General features: G+C 41.7%; 1 protein-coding gene across 1 annotated transcript; it reads right to left on the bottom strand.

The window, feature by feature from the left end:
• Nucleotides 1-7079: 7079 nt before the first annotated feature.
• zmp:0000001088 (trypsin) lies at nucleotides 7080-18374 on the bottom strand. The gene is made up of 5 exons (XM_029621147.2): nucleotides 18269-18374; nucleotides 15383-15542; nucleotides 11947-12088; nucleotides 10163-10429; nucleotides 7080-9878 (listed from the first exon to the last, which is right to left on the bottom strand). The coding sequence occupies exons 1-5, from the start codon at nucleotides 18321-18323 to the stop codon at nucleotides 9708-9710; spliced, it is 795 nt and encodes a 264-aa protein (XP_029477007.1). The 5' UTR covers nucleotides 18324-18374; the 3' UTR covers nucleotides 7080-9707.
• Between the last annotated feature and the right edge of the window lie 6370 nt (nucleotides 18375-24744).

Here is a 24744-nt window from a genome sequence, read left to right as displayed (position 1 = left end):
TTTGCCAATTGGATTGATCCCCTCTACCACACGGAACCCCACTAATCTACTGACGGAAACACACGAGGAGGCTAAAAACAGACCTCCATCCTATGCTAGCTTGCTACCGATGGCCCGGCTAGCTGTCTGAAACGCCGTGACCCCAACCACCCTCACTACTCACAGGACCCTTATGATCATTCGACTAAGCATGCCTCTCCTTAAGTTAATGTCAATATGCCTTGTCCATTGCTGTTCTGGTTAGTGTTTATTGTCTTATTTCACTGTAGATCCTCTAGCCCTGCTCATTATACCTTATCCAACCTTTCAGTTCCACCACCCACACATGCGATGACATCATCTGGTTTCAATTATGTTTCTAGAGACAATATCTTTCTCATAATCACTCAATACCTAGGTTTACCTTCACTGTATTCATATTATATCTTGAAGCTATTTTATCCTTTTTGAAACCTCCTTTTTTTACTCTCTGTTCCAGACGTTCTAGACGACCAATTCTCACAGCTTTTAGCCGTACCCTTATCGTACTCCTCCTCTGTTCCTCTGGTGATGTAGAGGTGAATCCAGGCCCTGCAGTGCCTGGCTCCACTCCTATTCCCCAGGCGCTCTCTTTTGATGACTTCTGTAACCGTAATAGCCTTGGTTTCATGCATGTTAACATTAGAAGCCTCCTCCCTAAGTTTGTTTTATTCACTGCTTTAGCACACTGTGCCAACCCAGATGTTCTAGCCGTGTCTGAATCCTGGTTTAGGATGACGACCAAAAATTCTGAAATCTCCATCCCAAACGACAACATTTTCAGACAAGATAGAAAGGCCAAAGGGGGCGGTGTTGCAATCTACTGCAAAGATAGCCTGCAGAGTTCTGTCCTACTATCCAGGTCTGTACCCAAACAATTTGAACTTCTACTTTTAAAAATCCACCTCTCTAAAAACAAGTCTCTCACCTTTGCCGCCTGCTATAGACAACCCTCTGCCCCCAGCTGTGCTCTGGACACCATTTGTGAACTGATTGCCCCCCATCTATCTTCAGAGCTTATGCTGCTAGGTGACCTAAACTGGAACAGGCTTAACACCCCAGCCATCCTACAATCTAAGCTTGATGCCCTCAATCTCACACAAATGATCAATGAACCTACCAGGTACCACCCCAAAGCCGTAAACACGGGCACCCTCATAGAGATCATCCTAACCAACTTGCCCTCTAAATACACCTCTGCTGTTTTCAACCAAGATCTCAGCGATCACTGCCTCATTGCCTGCATCCGAAATGGGTCAGCGGTCAAACGACCCCCACTCATCACTGTCAAACGCTCCCTGAAACACTTCAGCGAGCAGGCCTTTCTAATCGACCTGGCCGGGGTATCCTGGAAGGATATTGATCTCATCCCTTCAGTAGAGGATGCCTGGTTATTTTTTAAAATTCCTTCCTTACCATCTTAAATAAGCATGCCCTGTTCAAGAAATTTAGAACCAGGAACAGATACAGCCCTTGGTTCTCTCCAGACCTGACTGCCCTTAACCAACACAAAAACATCCTATGGCGTTCTGCATTAGCATCGAAGAGCCCCCGTGATATGCAACTTTTCAGGGAAGCTAGAAACCAATATACACAGGCAGTTATAAAGCCAAGGCTAGCTTTTTCAAGCAGAAATTGGCTTCCTGCAACACAAACTCAAAAAAGTTCTGGGACACTGTAAAGTCCATGGAGAATAAGAACAACTCCTCCTAGCTGCCCACTGCACTGAGGATAGGAAACACTGTCACCACAGATAAATCCACTATAATTGAGAATTTCAATATGCATTTTTCTACGGCTGGCCATGCTTTCCACCTGGCTACCCCTACCCCGGTCAATAGCACTGCACCCCCCACAGCAACTCGCCCAAGCCCTCCCCATTTCTCCTTCTCCCAAATCCAGTCAGCTGATGCTCTGAAAGAGCTGCAAAATCTGGACCCCTACAAATCAGCCGGACTAGACAATCTGGACCCTTTCTTTCTAAAATGATCTGCCAAAATGATTGCAACCCCTATTACTAACCTGTTCTCCACTATGCAATCTGGTTTCAGAGCTGGTCATGGGTACACCTCAGCCACGCTCAAGGTCCTAAGCGATATCTTAACCGCCATCGATAAGAAACAATACTGTGCAGCCATATTCATTGACCTGACTCTGTCAATCACCACATCCTCATCGGCAGACTCGACAGCCTTGGTTTCTCAAATGATTGCCTCGCCTGGTTCACCAACTACTTCTCTGATAGAGTTCAGTGTGTCAAATCGGGGGGCCTGTTGTCCGGGCCTCTGGCAGTCTCTATGGGGTGCCTCAGGGTTCAATTCTTGGGCCGACTCTTCTCTGTATACATCAATGATGTCGCTCTTGCTGCTGGTGAGTCTCTGATCCACCTCTACACAGACGGCACCATTCTGTATACTTCTGGCCCTTCTTTGGACATTGTGTTAACAACCCTCCAGACGAGCTTCAATGCCATACAACTCTCCTTCTGTGGCCTCCAATTGCTCTTAAATACAAGTAAAACTAAATGCATGCTCTTCAACCGATCGCTGCCTGCACCTGCCCGCCCGTCCAACATCACTACTCTGGACGGTTCTGACTTAGAATATGTGGACAACTACAAATACCTAGGTGTCTGATTAGACTGCAAACTCTCCTCCCAGACTCATATCAAACATCTCTAATCCAAAATTAAATCTAGAATTGGCTTCATATTTCGCAACAAAGCATTCTTCACTCATGCTGCCAAACATACCCTTGTAAAACTGACCATCCTACCGATCCTCGACTTCGACGATGTCATCTACAAAATAGCCTCCAATACCCTACTCAATAAATTGGATGCAGTCTATCACAGTGCCTTCCATTTTTTCACCAAAGCCCCATATACTACCCATCACTGCGACCTGTACGCTCTCGTTGGCTGGCCCTCGCTTCATACTCGTCTCCAAACCCACTGGCTCCAGGTCATCTACAAGACCCTGCTAGGTAAAGCTCTGCCTTATCTCAGCTCTCTGGTCACCATAGCAGCACCCACCTGTAGCATGCGCTCCAGCAGGTATATCTCTCTGGTCACCCCCAAAACCAACTCTTCCTTTGGCTGCCTCTCCTTCCAGTTCTCTACTGCCAATGATTGGAACGAACTACAAAAATCTCTGAAACTGGAAACACTTATCTCCCTCACTAGCTTTAAGCACCAGCTGTCAGAGCAGCTCACAGATTACTGCACCTGTACATAGCCCATCTATAATGTAGCCCAAACAACTACCTCTCCCCCTACTGTATTTATTTTGCTCCTTTGCACCCCATTATTTCTATCTCTACTTTGCACTTTCATCCACTGCAAATCTACCATTCCAGTGTTTTACTTGCTATATTGTATTTACTTCGCCACCATGGCCTTTTTTTGCCTTTACCTCCCTTATCTCACCTCATTTGCTCACATTGTATATAAACTTTTTTTTCAACTGTATTATTGACTGTATGTTTGTTTTACTCCATGTGTAACTCTGTGTTGTTGTATGTGTCGAACTGCTTTGCTTTATCTTGGCCAGGTCGCAATTGTAAATGAGAACTTGTTCTCAACTTGCCTACCTGGTTAAATAAAGGTGATTTTTAAATATTTTTTAAAAGAATTCTCTCAACCAGCTTCATGAGGTAGTCATCTGGAATGCATTTCAACAAACAGGTGTGCCTTGTTAAAAGTTAATTTGCGGATTTTCTTATTGCATTTCTTCTGGTGTGACAAGGCATGTGTCGTATACAGAAGATACCTCTATTTGGTAAAAGACCAAGTCCATATTATGGCAAGAACAGCTCAAATAGGTAAAGACAAATGACAGTCCATCATTACCTTAAGACATGAAGGTCAGTCAATACTGACATTCTCAAGAACTTTGAAAGTTTCTTTAAGTGCAGTTGCAAAAACCATCAACCGCAATGATGAAACTGGCTCTCATGAGGACCACCACAGGAAAGGAATACCCAGAGTAACCTCTGCTGCAGAGGATAAGTTCATTAGAGTTACCAGCCTAAGAAATCAGCAATTATCTGCACCTCAGATTGCACCTCACAGAGTTCAAGTAACAGACACATCTCAACATTAACTGTTCAGAGGAGAATGCATGAATCAGGCCTTAATTGTCAAATTGCTGCAAAGAAACCACTCCTAAAGGACACAAGTAAGAAGAATAAGCAGCCAACAAGTGCTCAGCATATGTGGGAACTCCTACTTTGAAGATTCTCAAATATAACATTTATTTTGATTTGTTTAACCATTTTTTTGGTTACTACATGATTCCATATATGTTATTTCATAGTTTAGATGTCTTCACTATTATTCTACATTCTATGAAATTATAAAATTAAGAAAAACCCTGATATGAGTAGGTGTGTCCAAACGTTTGACTGGTACTGTATATAATAATATATATACAGTACCAAAAGTATGTGGTCTAACATCTGATTCCAAAATCATGGGCATGAATATGGAGTTTGTCTTCCCTTTGCTGCTTTAACAACCTCCACTACCTCCATTGACTACCTCCAATCTTTAACAACCTCCACAACCTCCATTGACAACCTCCATTGCTGCAGAGACTTGCTTCCATTCAGCCACAAGAGCATTAGTTTGGTCAGGCAGTGATGTTGGGCGATTAGGCCTGGCTCGGGGTCGGCTTTCCAAATCATCCCAAAGATGTTCGATGGGTTGAGGTCAGGACTCTGTGTAAGTTGTTCCACACCAATCTCGACAAGATTTTTCTGGAACTAAGGAGCATGAATCATGAATAACAGCCCCAAACCATTATTCCTCCTTTAAACTTTTTTGATGTTGTTTGTACTTTTACCCCTTTTTCTCCCCAATTGGAAGTTACAGTCTTGTCCCATCACTGCAACCCCTGTACAGACTCAGGAGAGTCAAATGTCAGGACCATGCGTCCTCCGAAACACGGCCCTGCCAAGCCGCACTGCTTGTTTAACCCGGAAGCCAGCCACACCAATGTGTTGGAGGAAACACAGAACAACTGCATCAGCTTGCAGGCACCCAGCCTACCACAAGGAGTCACTAGAGCGCAATGGGACAAGGACATTCCAGCCAAACCCTCACCTAACTAGGATGACGATGGGCCAATTGTGCACCGCCTCATCGGTCTCCCGTCATGGCCGGATGTGACACAGCCTGGGATCGAACCCGGGGCTGATGTGAAGCCTCAAGCATTGCAATTCAGTGCCTTAGACCGCTGCGCAACTCGGGAGGCTCTCCACCAAACTTTACAGTTGGCACTATGCGTTCTCCTGGCATCTGTCGAACCCAGATTTGTTAGTCTGACTACCAGATGGTGAAGCGGGGTTCATCACTCAAGATAATGCATTTCCACTGCTGAGCTTTACACCACGCTTGGCATTGCGCAAAGTGATCTTGGGCTTGTGTGCGGCTGCTGGGCCATGGAAATCCATTTCATGAATCCCCGACAAACAGTTTTTGTGCTGACGTTGCTTCCAGAGGCAGTTTGGAACTCGATAGTTAGTGTTGCAACAAAGGACAGACCATTTTACGAGCTACGTACTTCAGCATTCAGTTGTCCCCCGTTGTCGTTCCTAGACATTTCCACTTCACAATAACAGCACTTACAGTTGACCGGGTAAGCTCTAGCATGGCAGAAATTTGACGAACTGACTTGTTGGAAAGGTGGCAACCCATAACAATGCCACATTCAAAGTCAATGAGCTCTTCAGTAAGGCCTTTCAACTGCCAATGTTTGTCTACGAAGATTGCATGGCTGTGGGTGTGGGGTGTGGCTGAAATAGCCAGGGGGTGTCCACATACTTTTGTATATATAGTGTATGTCACAAATCTCTCCCATAGGATGTAATGTAAAAAAAATCATCCAACACATCAGTTATGGAAATATGGATATTGCTGCCTGGCCTAGTTTATGGAAGTCCATTTTCATCCCCCAAACTATATAACAAGCTTTGTCTTCACAGTCACAAAGCCCTTTCCCCTGGGATTGCTTGTTTGTCTGTGCCAGAATTGATAGCCTACAATACTCTTTATTCAACAAACAAACACAACAAAAACTTTTCCAAATTTATTTGAGGTTAATATATATATGGCAAACTAAAATAGTCAAATGTCAGATGACATTCTAAAGATGGCAGCGGCACAATGGTAACCACTCTTTATGTAACCACTTGCTAATTTTAAAAAGGCCAAGAAACATGTCAATCATATTATATGACTCCTGGCCAACAGCAGTGAAACCAGAGAGGCCCGTTAAGCAGGCTATCAACTATTCATTCTGTTGTGATACGCCTAGCGCTATCAGGAGTCGCTCGATTCTGTACATATTCTCCAAGGTGTTAAGGCAGTCTCTAGGAGAGGCAGGCGGGTCCTTCCTGGAATCCCAGCTGTTTGGTTGAGTGTTTACACTTCCACCAGGCAGGGTGAGGGAATCAATCAAAGTCTTAGTCATTACATTAGAAGAAATTGCAGAGCAGAGCTGGGCCTGACTCTATGCATACTTCATTAGGGTTCTACGCCAGTCTTGAGGTAATTCATCAAGCAAAGAGCACCGTCTACAACCATATTATTAAAGATGGTGACCTCAAGCAAACTGAGTGGCTGTGATATCCGGATGACGTATAGATGAGGGCTACTGTACAAGTGTTTGAGACAGAAATTAGTGCAGTCGTGCTGTTGAGCAACTGCAGACTTAATTTTGAATCACGTGGTTAGCGACATAAGGACGCTGTTGTATCTCAGAAAACAAGTAATGAAGACTGATGCACATCCCTAACGAGCTGGGTAGCTATGTTCCACTGGATTTTATTTCTGTAATTCAATTCAAATCAAATCAAATCAAATGTTGATTAATTAACTCACTCCCAGTGTATTACTGAATATACCACCCTGCGTCCCACTGCTGGTTTGCCTCTGAAGCTAAGCAGGGTTGGGCCTGGTCGGTCCCTGGGTGGGAGACCAGATGGAAGAGGTGGGCCAGTAGGAGGCATTCTTTCCTGTGGCCTAAAAATATTAGTGATTTGGGACATTGCCCTGTGTAAGGTGCTGTCTTTCAGATGGGATGTTAAACGGGTGTCCTGACTCTCTGTGGTCCTTAAAGATCCCATGGCAATTATCATAAGAGTAGGGGTGGTTTCTTTTTTTGTAACAGTATTTGTATTGGAATATCACAATTTTCTCCCATATTAAGAGATACAGTAACAAAGATAAAACAAGAATAACAAAGAAAATAATATATATATATTAAATTTACATACAGACAGAAAGTAAACACAAAAGCTCAGTTTAAATAAAGGAATCAGGTCCAACACATGGAACGTACAGTGTAGTCCAGCGACAGGTAAGCTATTATGCAAGCATAATAGCTGATAAATTAGGTTCTAGGTCATTTAAATAATGTTCCCACACTTTGTAGAACTGATCTGTTTTAAAATTGAATGTACATGTCAGATAATCCAATGGCACCCATTCAAATATCTTATGCCAATCCTTAATAGAATCTACTGTAAAAAGATGTTTTGCTATTTGGGGATATATGCAATCTGTGTATTATTCTTAAATGGATTGCTCTAGTACGACTACAGATAGGTATTGTTTTTGCATACATGTATCTCCTAATGTCCTCCCACATCTCCTCGTCAATAGTAACAGACAATTCTTTCTCCCACACTTGCTTGACCCTCTGTGTGTCAACAGTAGAAAAGGACCTCAAAGCATCATAAAATAAACTTACAGACATTTCCCTTTGTCAGAAAAAAAGCATCATTTCAATGACAAGGGTTGCCAATTAAGGTGGTGCTCTTCAAATGATAATGTCCTGCTTGTAGAAAGTGGAAAAAGTCCTGCTTTGGAAGTCAATATTTCTCAACCATCTGCTCAAATTAAATTAATTTTTATCAGGGAATAAAACATTTAGTCTGCCTATGCCCTTATTAAGCGAAATGTTAAAGCCAGCATCCAGCAATCCTGGTAGAAAATCTGGGTTGTTAAGAATTGGGGTAAGAGCAGAGGTTAGTTTGGACCTTCCCAAAAAACATTGAACTGACCTTCATGCTTTGAGTGTGTTAAGTGTAATGGGATTATTGCAGTGGTCTTTTACAGGCTTTAACCTTCTGAAAAATAAAATATCCTGCAGGGGGTATTTTGAAAAAGAAGTCTCAATATCTAACCAAATAGAGGAGTCATCATTTGTGATCCAGTCAGAAATATAACAGAAGTGGGCACACCACTGATCAAACCTAATATTGGGAAGATCCAAGCCACCCGTAGAACCTGGCAGCTGCAATACTGTCAAGTCTTGGCTTGTGTTTACTCCATATGAAGGAACTTAACCAGCCACTTAAATAGTTTATTACCTTATTGGAAAGTAAGACTAGGATCGTTTGGATTGGGTAAAGTAGTCCAGGTCAAATGTTAATTTTCAAGCGGGATTTTCTATCCAACCATGAAATTGGAAGAGAGTTCCAACGCTCCAGATCCTGTCTTATTGTATCGAATAGGGGAACAAAATTGGCTTTTAACATTTGCTGGAATTTAGGAGTTACAAATATACCCAGATATGTAAAACCTGAGGGGGGACATTTAAAAGGAAAGGGGGGAGAAGTAATAGGTACAGAGGGAAGACAACCAAGTGGCATAGTCTCTGATTTAGTTAAATGAATTTTGTAGCCTGAGAATTCACGGAGTAATTCAACAGTATTAACAAGAAGTCTCAGGGCTAGAGATGAATATCAAAACATCATCAGCATACAAGCAGATTTGATGATGAACGTCACCAATGAGCAGACAAGAGTAGGGGTGTTAACCCTGGTATCCTGGCTACATTTCCAATCTGGCCCTCGTATCATCATGGCCACCTAATCATCCCCAGCATCTAATTGGCTCATTCCTCTCCCCTGTAACTTTCCCCCAGTTTGTTGCTAAATGAGAATGTGTTCTCAGTCAACTTACCTGGTAAAATAAGGGTTAAATAAATAAATACAATTATGGGTACAGCTGGGATATTTGTTCGGGAACTTTGGAAGTTGATAACAACTCTACAATTTTTTTTTGTAAATATGCCTGTCCAGAATCTGATCCCTGAATTAAATCTGGATGACACACTTGTAATACAAATTGTGAAAATAAAACCAGTCCACCTTGAATTGGTAGTGATGCATTATATAAAACAAGGAAAACATACAGTTCACTTCGGTTTTTTATAACACACTTACAATTTCACAATTATTGAACTATTCTATGTTGTCTAAATATACATGCACTCACCTCTCAGACTTGAAGTTGCTTCATTCATGTTTATGCTCTATGCATTAGTGTCTGGTTGATAACACTGGTGTTCATATAAACTAAACCATGTTAACTTGGCATTACATCTCTTGTTAAATAAATGTTTTATTGTTGACATGATTTATATTTTATCAGTTGTTCGTCATGTTGCTTTGTGGAATAGCATTGCTAGGGGACTACAAGTAGCAACATACTGTACTGCAAGAACATGTTGGGAATGGTCCATGTTTCTATCTATGTTTTATAAAAAAGTAAAAGTAATGAAAAGCTACATGACACTGGGAGACTTTTTATCCCCAATATTGGACGTGTTTCACATCAAGCTCTCTGAAATGTTTCAAGTTCAAGATAAGGGTAGTGTTTCAGACAGAAACACTTGATTCTAATACTTGCTGCAGCGTCCGTAGTAGCTGAACATGATCCGGTCTATCCACCTGCGATACTTTGACACAGCAGTGTAGACTCCTGGGTACTTGGCATCGGCACAGCCCATCCCCCAGGAAACCACACCATAGATCCGACCTTCACACACCAGTGGGCCCCCAGAATCTCCCTGAAACAACAGACAGACAAAAGCCTGGAGTTTAGAGACACAAACTCTTCTATACAGTGTGCAATGGCAATCAATATTTGGATGCCAAATTCGATTTTTCTAAATATCCTAAAGATTCAAGGCATGTTTGACGGACCAAGCTTAAACCTACTCTCTCGACTAATAGCCATGCTCAATGGAAAATATGTATTAAACATGCTTTTTAGTCTAGTATTAGGTATAATCTGACCCATAGCATTAGAAATCGTAAAACCCTATCCTAGTAACTATAGCGTGGGTCCTACCTTACACGCGTCCTGTCTGCCAGCGCTGTAGCCTGCACAGATCATGTTGGATGTGATGTTCCCATTGAAAGACTCACTGCTGTTGCATTTGGCTGTGGAGACGATGGGAAGTTTGACTGTGCGCAGGGAGGAGGGTATCTGTCCCCCACTAGAGCTGGTGAACCCCCAGCCTGACACCCTGCACAACCGCCCCTCTGCCACCGAGGCACTCTGGCGGGGCAGCGGAGCGATGGACACATAGCTATTCAGGTACACTGGAGCTTTCAGCTGAAAAGAGATGGAGACAGACACAGGAAATGTGGGTCAGGTTAGGTTTGAAGAAAAAACTTTCTGTCCTTTACCAAGGCCTTCAAAGAGTAAAAAAACACCTAATGATGACATTTCACTAAGCCTTGAGTGAAAAAGTACAGTACCAGTCAAAAGTTTGGACACACCTACTCATTCAAGGGTTTTTCTTTATTTTTACTTTTTTTCTACGTTGTAGAATAATAGTGCAGACATCAAAACTATGAAATAACACATATGGAAACATGTAGTAACCAAAAAAGTGTTAAACAAATCAAAATATATTTTAGATTCTTCAAAATAGCCACCCTTTGCCTTGATGGCAGCTTTGCACACTCTTGGCATTCTCTCAACCAGTTTCATGAGGTAGTAACCTGGAATACATTTAAATTATTAACAAGGTGTGCCTTGTTAAAAGTTCATTTGTGGAATTTATTTCCTCTTAATGAGCCAATCAGTTGTATTGTGACAAGGTAAGGGTGGAAAACAGAAGATAGCCCTATTTGGTAAAAGACCAAATCCATATTATGCCAAGAACAGCTCAAATAAGCAAAGTGACAGTCCAACATTACCTTAATTAAAAGACATGAAGGTCAGTCAATCCAGAACATTTCAAGAAAATTGAATGTTTCTTCAAGTGCAGTTGCAAAAACCATCAAGCGCTATGATGAAACTGGCTCTCAGAAGGACCACCACAGGAAAGGAAGACCCAGAGTTACCTCTGCTGGAGGATAAGTTCATTAGAGTTACCAGCCCAAATAAATACTTCACAGTTCAAGTAACAGACACATCTCAACATAAACTGTTCAGAGGAGACTGCGTGAATCAGGTATTCATGGTCAAATTGCTGCAAAGAATCCACTACTAAAGGACACCAATAATAAGAAGAGACTTGCTTGGGCCAAGAAACATGAGCAATGAACATTAGACCGGTGGAAATCTGTCCTTTGGTATAATGAGTCCACATTTGAGATTTTTGGTTCCAACCATTGTGTGTTTGTGAGACGCGGAGTAGGTGAACAGATGATCTCGGCATGTGTGTTTTCCACCGTGAAGCATGGAGGAGGAGGTGTGATGGTGTGGGGGTTCTGCAATATGCCATCCCATCTGGTTTGTGCTTAGTGGGAATATCATTTGTTTTTAAACAGGACACTGACCTAACACATCTCCAGGCTGTGTAAGGGCTATTTTACCAAGAAGGAGAGTGATGGAGTGCTGCATCAGATGACCTGGCCTCCACAATCACCCGACCTCAACCCAATTGAGATGGTTTGGGATGAGTTGGACCGCAGAGTGAAGGAAAAGCAGCAAACACGTGCTCAGCATATGTGGGAACTCCTTCAAGACTGTTGGAAAAGCATTCCAGGTGAAGCTGGTTGAGAGAATGCCAAGCGTGTGCAAAGCTGTCATCAAGCCAAAGGGTGGTACAATTGATATAGTATACTACATAGCCTACCTAGATACTACAGATATTACCAGTATTTCTTCCTCTCTTTTACCTTGATAAGCATAATATCTGCGTTGTTCGTAATCTTGTTGTACTGGGGGTGGGGTATTAAGAGCTGGGGTATGAAGAACTGTTCGGTCCCTTCATACATGCTTACTGAATAGTCTCCTGCTACTATCATAATTTGTTCCACCCTGTAAAGGAAAGAAACATATTTGTATTACTTCCAAGTTAATGCAGAGCCAACCATGGATACACACAGTAGGCCTTATTGTATGTGTTGACAAACTGGAGGGAATGACTGTTCAGCAGTCTAATTATTTTTCATTCACCAGAGCATAACTGTAGCTCAACCAACATAGTTAAAAACAAACTAGGGTAACACTTTGCCAATGACTATATATATGAATGGACAAAGCCATCAATCACGTGACACCATAAATCCTATGTGAAGACTTCTTCTGGGTGCAATTTTATGAGTCACAGTATGAGATGTTATAAAACCGGTTATAATGGGTGTTAAAAATGACTTTTCATGTCCATTCAGGCTGTAAAGGCATCAATTTCCTCCTTAACTCAATTTAATGGTGAGAAGGCGGGAAGAAAATAATGAAAATATGCATACTTTCTTTTTGAAAAACCACTTTCCATCACCATGCTGGAGTAGCTAATGCTACTTCCTGATGTTGCGCTCCGCATTCAGCCAGGGGTAAACAACAGACTGCTGCAGTGTGATTAGCTGAACGTGATACACAACATCTAGCATTCTTAGGCATTAGCCACTCTAGCATTGTGGCTAACTCATTCAATTAAAATAAGGAGCAACCCTTTTTTTTTTTTTTTATTGTACCCCTTTTTCTCCCCAATTTCGTGGTATCCAATTGTTTTTAGTAGCTACTATCTTGTCTCATCGCTAGAACTCCCGTACGGGCTCGGGAGAGACGACGGTTGAAAGTCATGCGTCCTCCGATACACAACCCAACCAAGCCGCACTGCTTCTTAACACAGCGCGCATCCAACCCGGAAGCCAGCCGCACCAATGTGTCGGAGGAAACACTGCGCACCTGGCAACCTTGGTTAGCGTGCACTGCGCCCGGCCCGCCACAGGAGTCACTGGTGCGCGATGAGACAAGGATATCCCTACCGGCCAAGCCCTCCCTAGCCCCGACGACGCTAGGACAATTGTGCGTCGCCCCACGGACCTCCCGGTCGCGGCCGGTTACGACAGAGCCTGGGCGCGAACCCAGGGTCTCTGGTGGCACAGCTGGCGCTGCAGCACAGCACCCTTGGCCACTGCGCCACCCCGGGAGGCCCCTGCAACCCTTCTTTTGACCCTTCCGATTTCAGCGATATGATTATCTGACAGAAGGGCTCTTAATGACTTTTCATTGGATCTGCTTTGTGTCAGTAAATCACATAACATAGCTGAAATTTCATGGACAGTTTGGAGATCCAATGAAATGTTATTGAGAGCTCTCGTGCCAGGGAATCATATTGCTGAAATCAGAATAAAAGGTGGGAAATAAGATGGGAGAAGAGATATTGGTACTAGCTACAGCAAATAACATGGATAACAATAATGTTAGTTTGCTTGAGTTAAATAACGTGTATTAGCATGAAAAGGTAATTGTGTTTAAAGTAAAAGAGAATGTTAATGTGCAATGTGCTACAGAGTTTTTTACTTCCACTAGTAAAGTTAGCTAGCTAGCGCTAGCAGATTGCTAGGTAGCTAACGTTAGCTGTCAGTGGGTCAGCGAAATGCTGCAATAAAGCTCACCAGCTAGTAGTCCTAAAGAAACTAAATGAGTTAGCATTTTCTACCTCTGGTTCATTAGCCATTCCCGTGGTGGAAATTATTCGAGAAAATAATGGGGTTTTAAGATATACGTCGAAAATAATTTGATTTAGCTTTAGCTAGTTGTAGTTCCATTTCTCTGACAGTTAGTTTACCACAGACCTTATTTTCAGCATGTATCCAAAACCCTACAAAAAAATTAATCATTTCCCCATAATGTTTTCCCAACGAGCCATAGCGGAGTTAGCCTCCGTTAGTGCCTACAAAAAGACACCATTATTATCTCTCTCTATTGCAACATAAACCAACTAGTCAATTACCTGATTAGCAAACCATTTTTTCATAATATAGCCGACATTGTTACTGCAGTTTGCACATATTCATTTTTCACAGCTGTCACAAATCCTGTTGTGTCCCATGCAAAGTTGGTTTTGTTATCCATTTCGTTTCAACATTTTTCTGTTTTTTGGCAAACTAAGTCCCATTTGCACGTTTCTCTTGGAGATCCTTTGAATGGTCAATGTTTGTGATATTCTCAACTCATCCTGTGTGTATAAGCCCACTTATCACTGTTTTATAACATCTCAAAATGAATGTAAATGTACTTGTCCGTGCACACCATATGACATGGTTATGACGCCCATCATTACGTTCAATGTAATACCGGTTGGTAAATTACATAACACCCTGTTACAAAATCTGGTATCTTGACTCTTATGCAGCATGAGTTGTCATGCTACATAAGAGTCATACAGACTATGTAATAGCAGTTTTTATTAGCAGTTGAGAGAGCATATGACAACAGGACGAACCGTCATCTTTAACAACTATTATAACCGGTTTCATAACATCTCATACTGTGACTCATAACTATTTAAAAGTACTTATGACAGCTTATGACAAATATTAAAATGTGTTATATATCTGTTATAAAGGCTTAATTAATGCATGCATAACAACACCCACAGTCACATATTACCCCAAAAAAGTGTCACAAAGGTCTCTCAGCCATAATAGCTTGCATCACAATATCTGTCCTAGATTCCATTCTTTAAAAAATGTAATATGCATAAAAATGTACAGACATAAATCTTGCCTTTTGGGTTCATGTGTAAATTCACTTTCCCGAACAAAAGCTTCTGTGTTTTGGTGACAGTATGTAAGTATGTCGATTAGCCTCTGGGCCCTGGGATGCTTGAGTCAGATTGCTGTGCCACAGAATCACGGCACAAAACCTCTTATTGTGAATTGGTGCCCCTATCGCTTTCAGGCACTTGCTCTCAGCCATGATACATTTCAACTGGGACAATCTGATACCTCTCCATGGACCTGCTAATGTACTTGACTTACACACACCCACACACCCACAGACACACTCATGCCCGCACACGCACGCATGCACACACACCACACTCACACACCACATGCGCACATACAAACACACTCTTATGGATGTCAAGTCGAGCTGCCCTGTGTCAATGAGTCTATTATATTGTTTCCCAGTTCCTGTATACTGCACTTTTGAGGCCACCGTAGCTACATAATTTCCCATCAATACTAAGTTACAGAGTGAGTAATGCTGTATACTATATCTACATCATATCTGACCTAGTTAATTTTGCCCAGTTAGATCAGGTTTGCGCCTGCGACATACATACTGTACATGAAAACAAGGACATGAAAATGAACTTACCCTATAGTACAATGTGCTGCTGTGAGCACCCAGTATGTATTTATCAAGGATCCTCCACAAAAGTGTTGTCCTCTAGTTGACTGTATTGATACAATGTATTTGATGGAATGGGGTGCAGGTGCATATCCTCCCACTATACGCCCTTGTATCAGCTCCTGGCCTGTGATATAAAAATAAAAAAAACATAAGGATATAGTACACAACACAATCACATACGGTTGTAACAGTTACTGTGGCAGCACACACCTCATAAAGACAACATCATAAGGTTTTATGGCACAGATGCTGTACAGATCAATAAAATCCAATCTCAGGCGTGCACAGAGTCAATATCAATCACTTTTCACTGTGGCCATTATAGAGTGTAGCCTCTCATGTTGGTAACATGTTTTGGGGGACAATATTGAATTTGACCTGGATTGGATCTTATTTTCCATGACATGCTTTGTTTTGCTTGTGCTGTTTCTGTGGATATCTATACATATAAAGCATCTTGCGAAGAAGTTTCTGAGTAATATCCCTCATTTTACTGTTGTCTGTTTACTCATCATGTATAGGAGAGGATAAGATAGAATATAATAGGATACAATCAACTTTATTTTACCAGGGTGAACTAAGGTCTATATACTACATTAACTAAAGTTTATCTGCATCATACCTGCCACATTTTGTCTTTTTGTATTGTCCTAGAAGGGGAAATTGTCTCGGACACACAGTCTAGGTGTCACGCCTTGGTCTTAGTATTTTGTGTTTTCTTTAATTATTTGTTCAGGCCAGGGTGTGACATGGGGTTATTGTATTGTCTTATTGGTGTTTTTGTAGGCATTGGGATTGTGGTTGATTAGGGGTGTGTCTAGTATAGGCTTGGCTGCCTGAGGCGGTTCTCAATCAGAGTCAGGTGATTCTTGTTTTCTCTGATGGGGAACCGTATTTAGGTAGCCTGGGTTTCACTGTGTATTTCGTGGGTGATTGTTCCTGTCTCTGTGTAGTGTTCGCCAGATAGGCTGTAATAGGTTTCACGTTCCGTTTTTGTTGTTTTGCATTTGTAAGTTATTTCATGTATCGCTATTTTCTACATTAAAGAACATGAGTAACCACCACGCTGCATTTCGGTCCGACTTTCTTTCGACAAACGAAGAACGACGTTACACTAGGTACAGTTTGTATTTAATAAAGTTAACACACAGAATACCCAGGTTTGAGCACCACCCACTGGGCAAAAACTGGTTGAAACAACATTGTTTCCACGTCATTTCAACTAAAGAAATCAACGTGATGACGTTGAATCAACGTCAAAAAACGGATTGGATTTGCAAAAATCATCAACATAAGTGAGTTTCAACCTAAATCCAAGGACATGGTGACATTTGTTGTTGATTTCACGTTGAATTCACATTAGTTGACGACTCAACCAAATGTAAATCAAAACTAGAAGTTGAAATGACGTCTGTGCCCAGTGGGTAGAGACCAGACAGGAACTGAGATCTCTCTATGGAATGAAAGCCAATGCTCCATTACGTTTCTGGATATTGATCCTGTCCCACTCTATAATTAGACAGTTCTGTGTAAGAAGCAGCAGGAAAGGTAACCCTATACAATATGACCCAGCACGAACTGCACGTTAATGTTCATTGTCACGAGTCTTGCCCTGGAGGCAGAACTGAGCGGTTTCCGCTAGATGGTATGTGGTTGTCCCATCTAGCTATCTTAAGATGAATACTCTGGAGAAGAGCGTCTAATAAATTATTAAAACGTCAAATATAAATGCAATGGGCGAGCTGCAAAGTCAGAATTGGCTATGTTGTCAAAATCCATGGAAACAAAAATGTGCTTTTGGCCATCATTTAAGGTTAGGGTTAGGCATTAGGGATAGCAGTGTGGTTAAGGTCAGTGTTAAGGTTAGAGTTAAAAATCAGATTTGATGACTTTGTGGCTCTGCCAGCTAGTGAACACTCCGCAGAGCTGCCTCCAGTACAGGAGTCATCTCAGTAAATGCCAAGCTGCATAGGCTGCACCCTTATTCTGGTACAGTATGTGCTTGAAATGGACAATGACTATGTCCTGTCTACCACAGTATGAGAACTAGCACGTTCATGACATACGTAAGTCTATGGAACTAAGACCTAGGGAACTAACACATAATGAACAAGAACTATAAGGCACAGAGAGCATGTGTTTGAAGACACTAATCTGAAACTACATTGATTATTAAGTGGCTTAATAAACATGCGTTGCTTCCATAGTTTTTCAATCCAAAGGTATAACTGAAATGCACTTTTGAACTTGGATACATACTATGTCTCTTTCCTGTAATTGATGTGTGAAAACAGTTGCTAGAGTACAAATGCATTATTGAGCATCTGTTAAAGAAGCTAAAAATAAGAAAATCACCTCATGAGTGTTTGGGTGGAAAAGTACCTCGTCAATAATTGTTTGGTCAGACAAATAAGTCAGACATCATAACTTGCCTTTTCAGATGAGAGTGAGCCTGACATTTCCGATAAATGACTCTTCCCACTTTGGACCTCAGCCATAACTGTCAACGTGATTTCATTTCTAAATTACGATTCCTAATTACAAAGAAATCAACTGTAGCAATAATCATCTCTAGATAAAAAATGACAGTGACAAATAATTGGCAAAAAGATTATACCCCTTGGGACTATGACATCAGAAACAAGAAATACAGAACATAGAAAAACTGTTAAAAGTTTACAATATTATGACCACAATGAGCAAATTCTACTATAATCCTTTCTACATTTTTTACCTTCGTCTTTTCACATTCAATCATAAAATCAGCATTCAATGGACTAGTCATCCAAGCACAGCCACGTACTACAACAGTAAATTAACCGGAAAATAGGAAATGAAACATTTGCTTACAGCTCACAGCAAGGAGTTCCAGAAGTATACATAGTAAAACTGAAGGCAGGTCCATGCTGAAACAAAGGAGAGGCCAGACCAGGCAGAGACGTTCACCTTGACCTGTGCTACACTAATCCAATCTTAAGGTGAAGGGATCTAGGAACTCAACAGTATTCTCAGGTTTCTTAGTTCCGATGTCCGTTTCCATGGCCACCCTGTCGTCCTGAAACAATATATACAGTGCATTCGCAAAGTATTCAGACCCTTTGACTTTTTCCACATTTTGTTTACATTACAGCCTTATTCTAAAATGAATTAAATTGTTTTGTTTTTTATCAAGCTACACACAATACCCCATAATGAAATCAAAAACAGGTTTATAGTAATGTTTGCACATTTATTTTAAAAAATTAAGTATTTACTTAAGTATTCAGACCCTTTACTTAGTACTTTGTTGAAGTACCTTTGACAGTGATTACAGCCTCGAGACTTCTTGGGTATGACGCTAAAAGCTTGGCACACCTGTATTTGGGGAGATTCTACCATTCTTCTCTGCAGATCCTCTCAAGCTCTGTCAGGTTGGATGTGGAGCTTCACTACCCAGCTATTGTCAGATCTCTCCAGAGATGTTCGATCAGGTTCAAGACTGGACTCTGGCTGGGCGACTCAAGGACCTTCAGAGACTGAAGCCACTCCTGCGTTGTCTTGTCTGTGTGCTTAGGATCGATGTCCTGTTGGAAGGTTCTCCCATCGCCACAGAGGAACTGGAGCTCTGTCAGAGTGACCATCAGGTCCTTGGTCATCTCCTTAACCAAGGCCCTTCTCCCCTGATTGCTCAGTTTCAAGGAATGATGGATGCCACTGTGTTCTTGGGGACCTTCAAAGCTGCCGTAATGTTTTGGTACCCTTCCCCAGATCTGTGCCTCCACACAATCCTGTCTCGGAGCTCTACGGATAATTCCTTCAACCTCAATGGCTTGGTTTTTGCTCTGACATGCACTGTCAACTGTGGGACCTTCTATAGACAGGTGTGCCTTTCCAAATCATGTCCAATCAATTGAATTTACGACAGGAGAAACATCTCAAGGATGATCAATGGAAATTGGAGCACAATTTCGAGTCTCATAGCAAAGGGTCTGAATACTTATAAGGTATTTCTGTTTTTTATTTGTAATACATTTGCAAACATAAAAAAAAAAAAATGTTTTCACTTTGTCATTATGGGGTATTGTGTGTAGATTGATGAGGAACACATTGAATTGCATCAATTTTCGAACAAGGCTGTAATGTAACAAAATTTGGAAAAAGTCAAGGGGTCTGAATACTTTCCGGATGCACTGTAACTCAAGCAGCAGCGTAAAGCCTACACCCCCTGGAATAACCTGTACTGTGACCTTTTCAGTCTTTTCTAATGATTAGAAAGGAAGAAATGTTAGGCGGCTGATTGCTGCTGGGCTCGGGAGATGTTTTTCTCTAGTTTCCCAGGGACAAAAGGGCAATTTCCACAGAAACAGAGTGATGCTGAGACTCAAATTTTTCACTTTAAAATACATGCCAAACATAAAACCAATGATTGCAAAGTTAAACAAACCATACAATTCCATGCACAAAGACTAATTTTAACAATTTCCACTGAACATTTTTGCAAAAATCCATTTACTTGAAGAACAGCGCAGCTGCAAAGTTTGGTAACAAAATGAAGGTTTGTGCTGTCTGCTATGCGTTTTGTCTTGACCTGCAACTGATTGAATTGAGGCCTAAATGCAATACACTGTCTTACCATAAGATCACCCCTGGTGAGCGTTTTACGGCTAAAGTACCACCAATGTGTATGTAAAATGGTCTGTACCACCAATGTGTATGAGAAATGGGTCGACTTCATGTCTTAATGAAAAAGAGAGTGAAGAGTGAGGTTTCTCAGCTCTTCATCATTATTGTGCCTTTTCTTATTGATCTCTACTGTCTGGAGTGATTGACTACCGTTTGACTGCCTCAGGCTTGGCCCAGTACATCTTCCCAACAGGCCTGGCTAGGGCATCATTAAAAATGGAGCACAGAGCATTGACAGGGCTCATCAGTGACATTTTACACACCCTCTCTCTCTGCATTTCTCTCTCTCTCTTTGTCTCCCTCTCTCTGTCTCTCTCACCAGTGCCACCTTCCCCTGGTGCACCTCCTGACCTCAGCCAGCTAATGGCCCTCAGCCAGCAAATTTGCATCTGACACTGTCTGACACAGCAAGCAACCTCCTCCCTCGCTCCCTCCCTCGCTCCCTCCCTCCGCTGCTCATCCTCTGGGTGCTGACCAAAGCTGTTTTTCCACGGTGCAAGGGCATTACCCCATCTTCATATCCCTGGGGTCATGGATAATTGGGGTCAATACCATATTCATTCTGTCAATTCAAGAAGTAAAACTGAAATTCCAATGTTCCTTTTTGTAAAGAAAATTAACTGGAATTTCAGTGGAATTTACCCAAATCCTACCTGTCTGGATGACGGTGACCTCACTGTTTTGACCCCTGACCTGTAACAACATTTAATATCAAGATGAATTTACCTAACAGTCCAGCTCGGATGTCTGTTATTTAAGTTTCTGTACCAGATAGATATCAGTGGACCATGCGCTCACTAAATTGCAGTTCCGGAATCTAAAAAGGTCAAACGTAAATGCTCTGTTAATTCCTTCTTACATATACTCTAATCGAGAAAGGTTTTGTGTTTCTCTTGATCTACATTGGGACGAATTATATGAAATGTTAGAAAGTTGATTACACCCTAACATGTGCATACAGTATTCTATATATCCTTTATACTGTAACAGAACCTTCTGGGAAAATATATACAGAATCATGACTGTATATCATTTCACACAATGTATCTATATAATAACGTGATATCACTAACACAGTGGCAATCAGGAAAGAACATCCTTGAGCATAATGTACTGCATAATGCTTTCTTCAAAATCTCTATTATTTCCTTTCTGAATATGTGGAAAATATTGCAAACGTATGCTGTTGAATTGCAAACAGTGTGATATATACAGTAATGTGACACGCTCTACTTTTCCTTTCAGGATCTCAATAAACCCAATTTACCGTAAGAGCATAATTGGAACAGGGTGCTACAAAGGCCCATATATAAAGCAGAGTCATGAGCCACTGTCTGCCCTTGGACCACCTCAACAGCCATTAGTAAATCACAGTCCTTGGTAGAGGTGTAAAGTACTTAAGTAAAAATACTTTAAAGTACTAAGTCATTTTTGGGGGTATGTACTTTACCTTACTATTTATATTTTGACAACTTTTACTTCTACTCCACTATATTCCTAAAGAAAATATGTACTTTTTACTCCTTACATTTTCCCTGACACCAAAAAGTACTCGTTACATTTCGAATGGCAAGACTTGCTCAGGCAAGACAGAATTATGATCCAATTCACGCACCTATCAATATAATGCGTTGTCATCATCACTACTGAATCCAATCTGATGGACTCACTAAACACAAATACCATGTTTGTAATTGATGCCTGAGTGTGTCCGAAAAATGTAAATAATTGTGCCGTCTTGTGTGCTTAATATAAGAAATTTGATGTATAGCATTTACTTTTACTTTTTACTTTTACTCAAGTATGACAATTGAGTACTTTTTCCACCACCATACTTAAATACATTTAAAACAAGATAATTGTAGACTTAAGTAGTACTTTACTAGGCATCTTTTACTTTTACTTGAGACATTTTCTATTAAGATATATTTACTTTTACTCAAGTATGACATTTGAATACTTTTTCCACCACTGGTCTTTGGTCACAACCATCAAGCAGGAGAGTTACTGATAGCGAGTGGCTTAATAACATACTTTATAGGGATGGAGAGGTTAGTCTGCGTTACTGTCACAGCAGTGACGAGCACTATAGGGAACTGTCAGATGTTGTTTTGTCAATTTGTGTCAATAGGCTTGTTCATTCAGGAGCTCAGGCCTGGTTTGTAACAAGTATATTCACAGTACAACTCCTCAGTCCTCCGTGTATTTGTGAGTAACAAAAGAGTTGGCTTAGAATTGACCTACAAAACTGTTTCTGTCTGTTGGGAATTTTCCTATCAAGGTTTGGAGTATCGAATCAGAGATGGGATCAGACAACAATGTAAACGGTTATCACAATGACACTGTAACTATAGTGGACGAATATATAAATTCAATAATTCCCCATTTCTTCAAAAATCAGTTGACATTGAAATAATATTTTGGTCTCCCATACCATTTTATTGTATTTTCAACATTGCACAAACTATTTTCCTTTTTTGGTTCCAAATGAAACATTCAAAGAAAAGAACACCCTTGGACCAAACATGTGGGAGGTTCAATGATGCTGTGGGGTTGCTGCCTCTGGTACTGGGGGCCTTAAACGTGTGCAAGGCATCATGAAATCAAGGTGTTTTGGACTCCAATGTTCGACCTAGTGTCCAACAACTGGGTCTCCGTCGAAGAGTATGCGTCTTTCAGCAGGACAATTATACCAAACCCATTAAAAACACCCAGGAATGGTTAAAGAAGAAATTACGATACTGTCTGTTCTGTAGTGGCTAGCGTTGAGTGCAGGTCTGAATCACATTGAAAGCAGCAGTTGGTTGAAGTCACCCCTCAAACTTTGCAGAATTGGAGCAGTTTTCAGCTCAACAGAGGGCCAAGCTTCCAGTAGAAAAGTGCAGCAAGCTCATTGATGGCTACAATAAGCATTTATGGGCAGTTATCTTGGCCCTGCGATAGACTAGCATCCTGTCCAGGTGGTGTACTTGTACATCCAGCTGCCTCACTCTTCAGAAATAGGATATACTGTAGGCTCCTTCTCCTATGAGCCATTTCATCTGTCAAGGGTACCAATATAAACTGAACAAAAATATAACATGTAAAGTGTTGGTCCCATGTTTCATGAGCTGAAATAAAAGATCCCAGAAATGTTCCATACAAACAAAAAGCTTATTTCTCTCAAATGTTGTGCACAAATTTGTTAACATCTCTGTGAGTGAGCATTTTTCATTTGCCAAGATAACCATCCACTTGACAGGTATGGCATATCAAGAAGCTGATTAAACAGCACGATCATTACACAGGTGCACCTTGTGCTGGGGACAATAACATGCCATTCTAAAATGTACGGCTGTCTCAAGTTTTGAGGGAGCGTGCAATAGGCATGCTGACTGCAGGAATGTCCAGCAGAACTGTTGCCAGAGAATGTAATGTTAATTTCTCTACCATAAGCCACCTCCAACATTGTTTAAGAGAATTTGGCAGTACGTCCAACTGGCTTCACAACCGCAGACCACATGCAGACCATATAAAAATGTCCCAGCTCTTCCATGGCCTGGATACTCACCAGACATGTCTCCCATTGAGCATGTTTGGGATGCTCTGGATCAACATGTATGGCAGCGTTTTTCCAGTTTCTCCCAATATCCAGCAACTTCGCACAGCCATTGAAGGGGAGTGGGACAATGTTCCACAGGCCACAATCAACAGCCTGATCAACTCCATTGTTTTGAGCAGAGAACAAATAACAAATAGAGTACTCTGAAAGGTAAATACTTCTGAATGCGTGAGTGTGCCTGTTTGTGTGCAGGCTGTAGTAGGTTGCCCCCCCCCTTGGGTTGTGCGTGGCGGAGATCTTTGTGGGCTATACTCGGCCTTGTCTCAGGATGGTAAGTTGGTGGTTGAAGATATCCCTCTAGTGGTGTGGGGGCTGTGCTTTGACAAAGTGGGTGGGGTTATATCCTGCCTGTTTGGCCCTGTCCGGGGGTATCATCGGATGGGGCCACAGTGTCTCCTGACCCCTCCTGTCTCAGCCTCCAGTATTTATGCTGCAGTAGTTTATGTGTCGGGGGGCTAGGGTCAGTCTGTTATATCTGGAGTACTTCTCCTGTCTTGTCCTGTGTGAATTTAAGTGTGCTCTCTCTAATTCTCTCTTTCTCTCTTTCTTTCTCTCTCTTGGAGGACCTGAGCCCTAGGACCATGCCCCAGGACTACCTGGCATGATGACTCCTTGCTGTCTCCAGTCCACCTGGCCGTGCTGCTGCTCCAGTTTCAACTGTTCTGCCTGCGGCTATGAAACCCTGACCTGCTCACCAGACGTGCTACCTGTCCCAGACCTGCTGTTTTCAACTCTCTAGAGACAGCAGGAGAAGTAGAAATACTCTTAATGATCGGTTATGAAAAGCCAACTGACATTTACTCCTGATGTGCTGACTTGCTGCACTCTCGACAACTACTGTGATTATTATTATTTGACCATGCTGGTCATTTATGAACATTTGAACATCTTGGCCATGTTCTGTTATAATCTCCACCCGGCACAACCAGAAGACGACTGGCCACCCCTCATAGCCTGGTTCCTCTTTAGGTTTCATCCTAGGTTTTGGACTTCCTAGGGAGATTTTCCTAGCCACTGTGCTTCTACACCTGCATTGCTTGCTGTTTGGGGTTTTAGGCTGGGT

The sequence above is a fragment of the Oncorhynchus nerka genome, linkage group LG20 (genome assembly GCF_034236695.1).
Source record: "Oncorhynchus nerka isolate Pitt River linkage group LG20, Oner_Uvic_2.0, whole genome shotgun sequence".
Classification (NCBI taxonomy): Eukaryota; Metazoa; Chordata; class Actinopteri; order Salmoniformes; family Salmonidae; genus Oncorhynchus; species Oncorhynchus nerka.
This window is presented reverse-complemented; position numbering and strand designations above follow the sequence as displayed.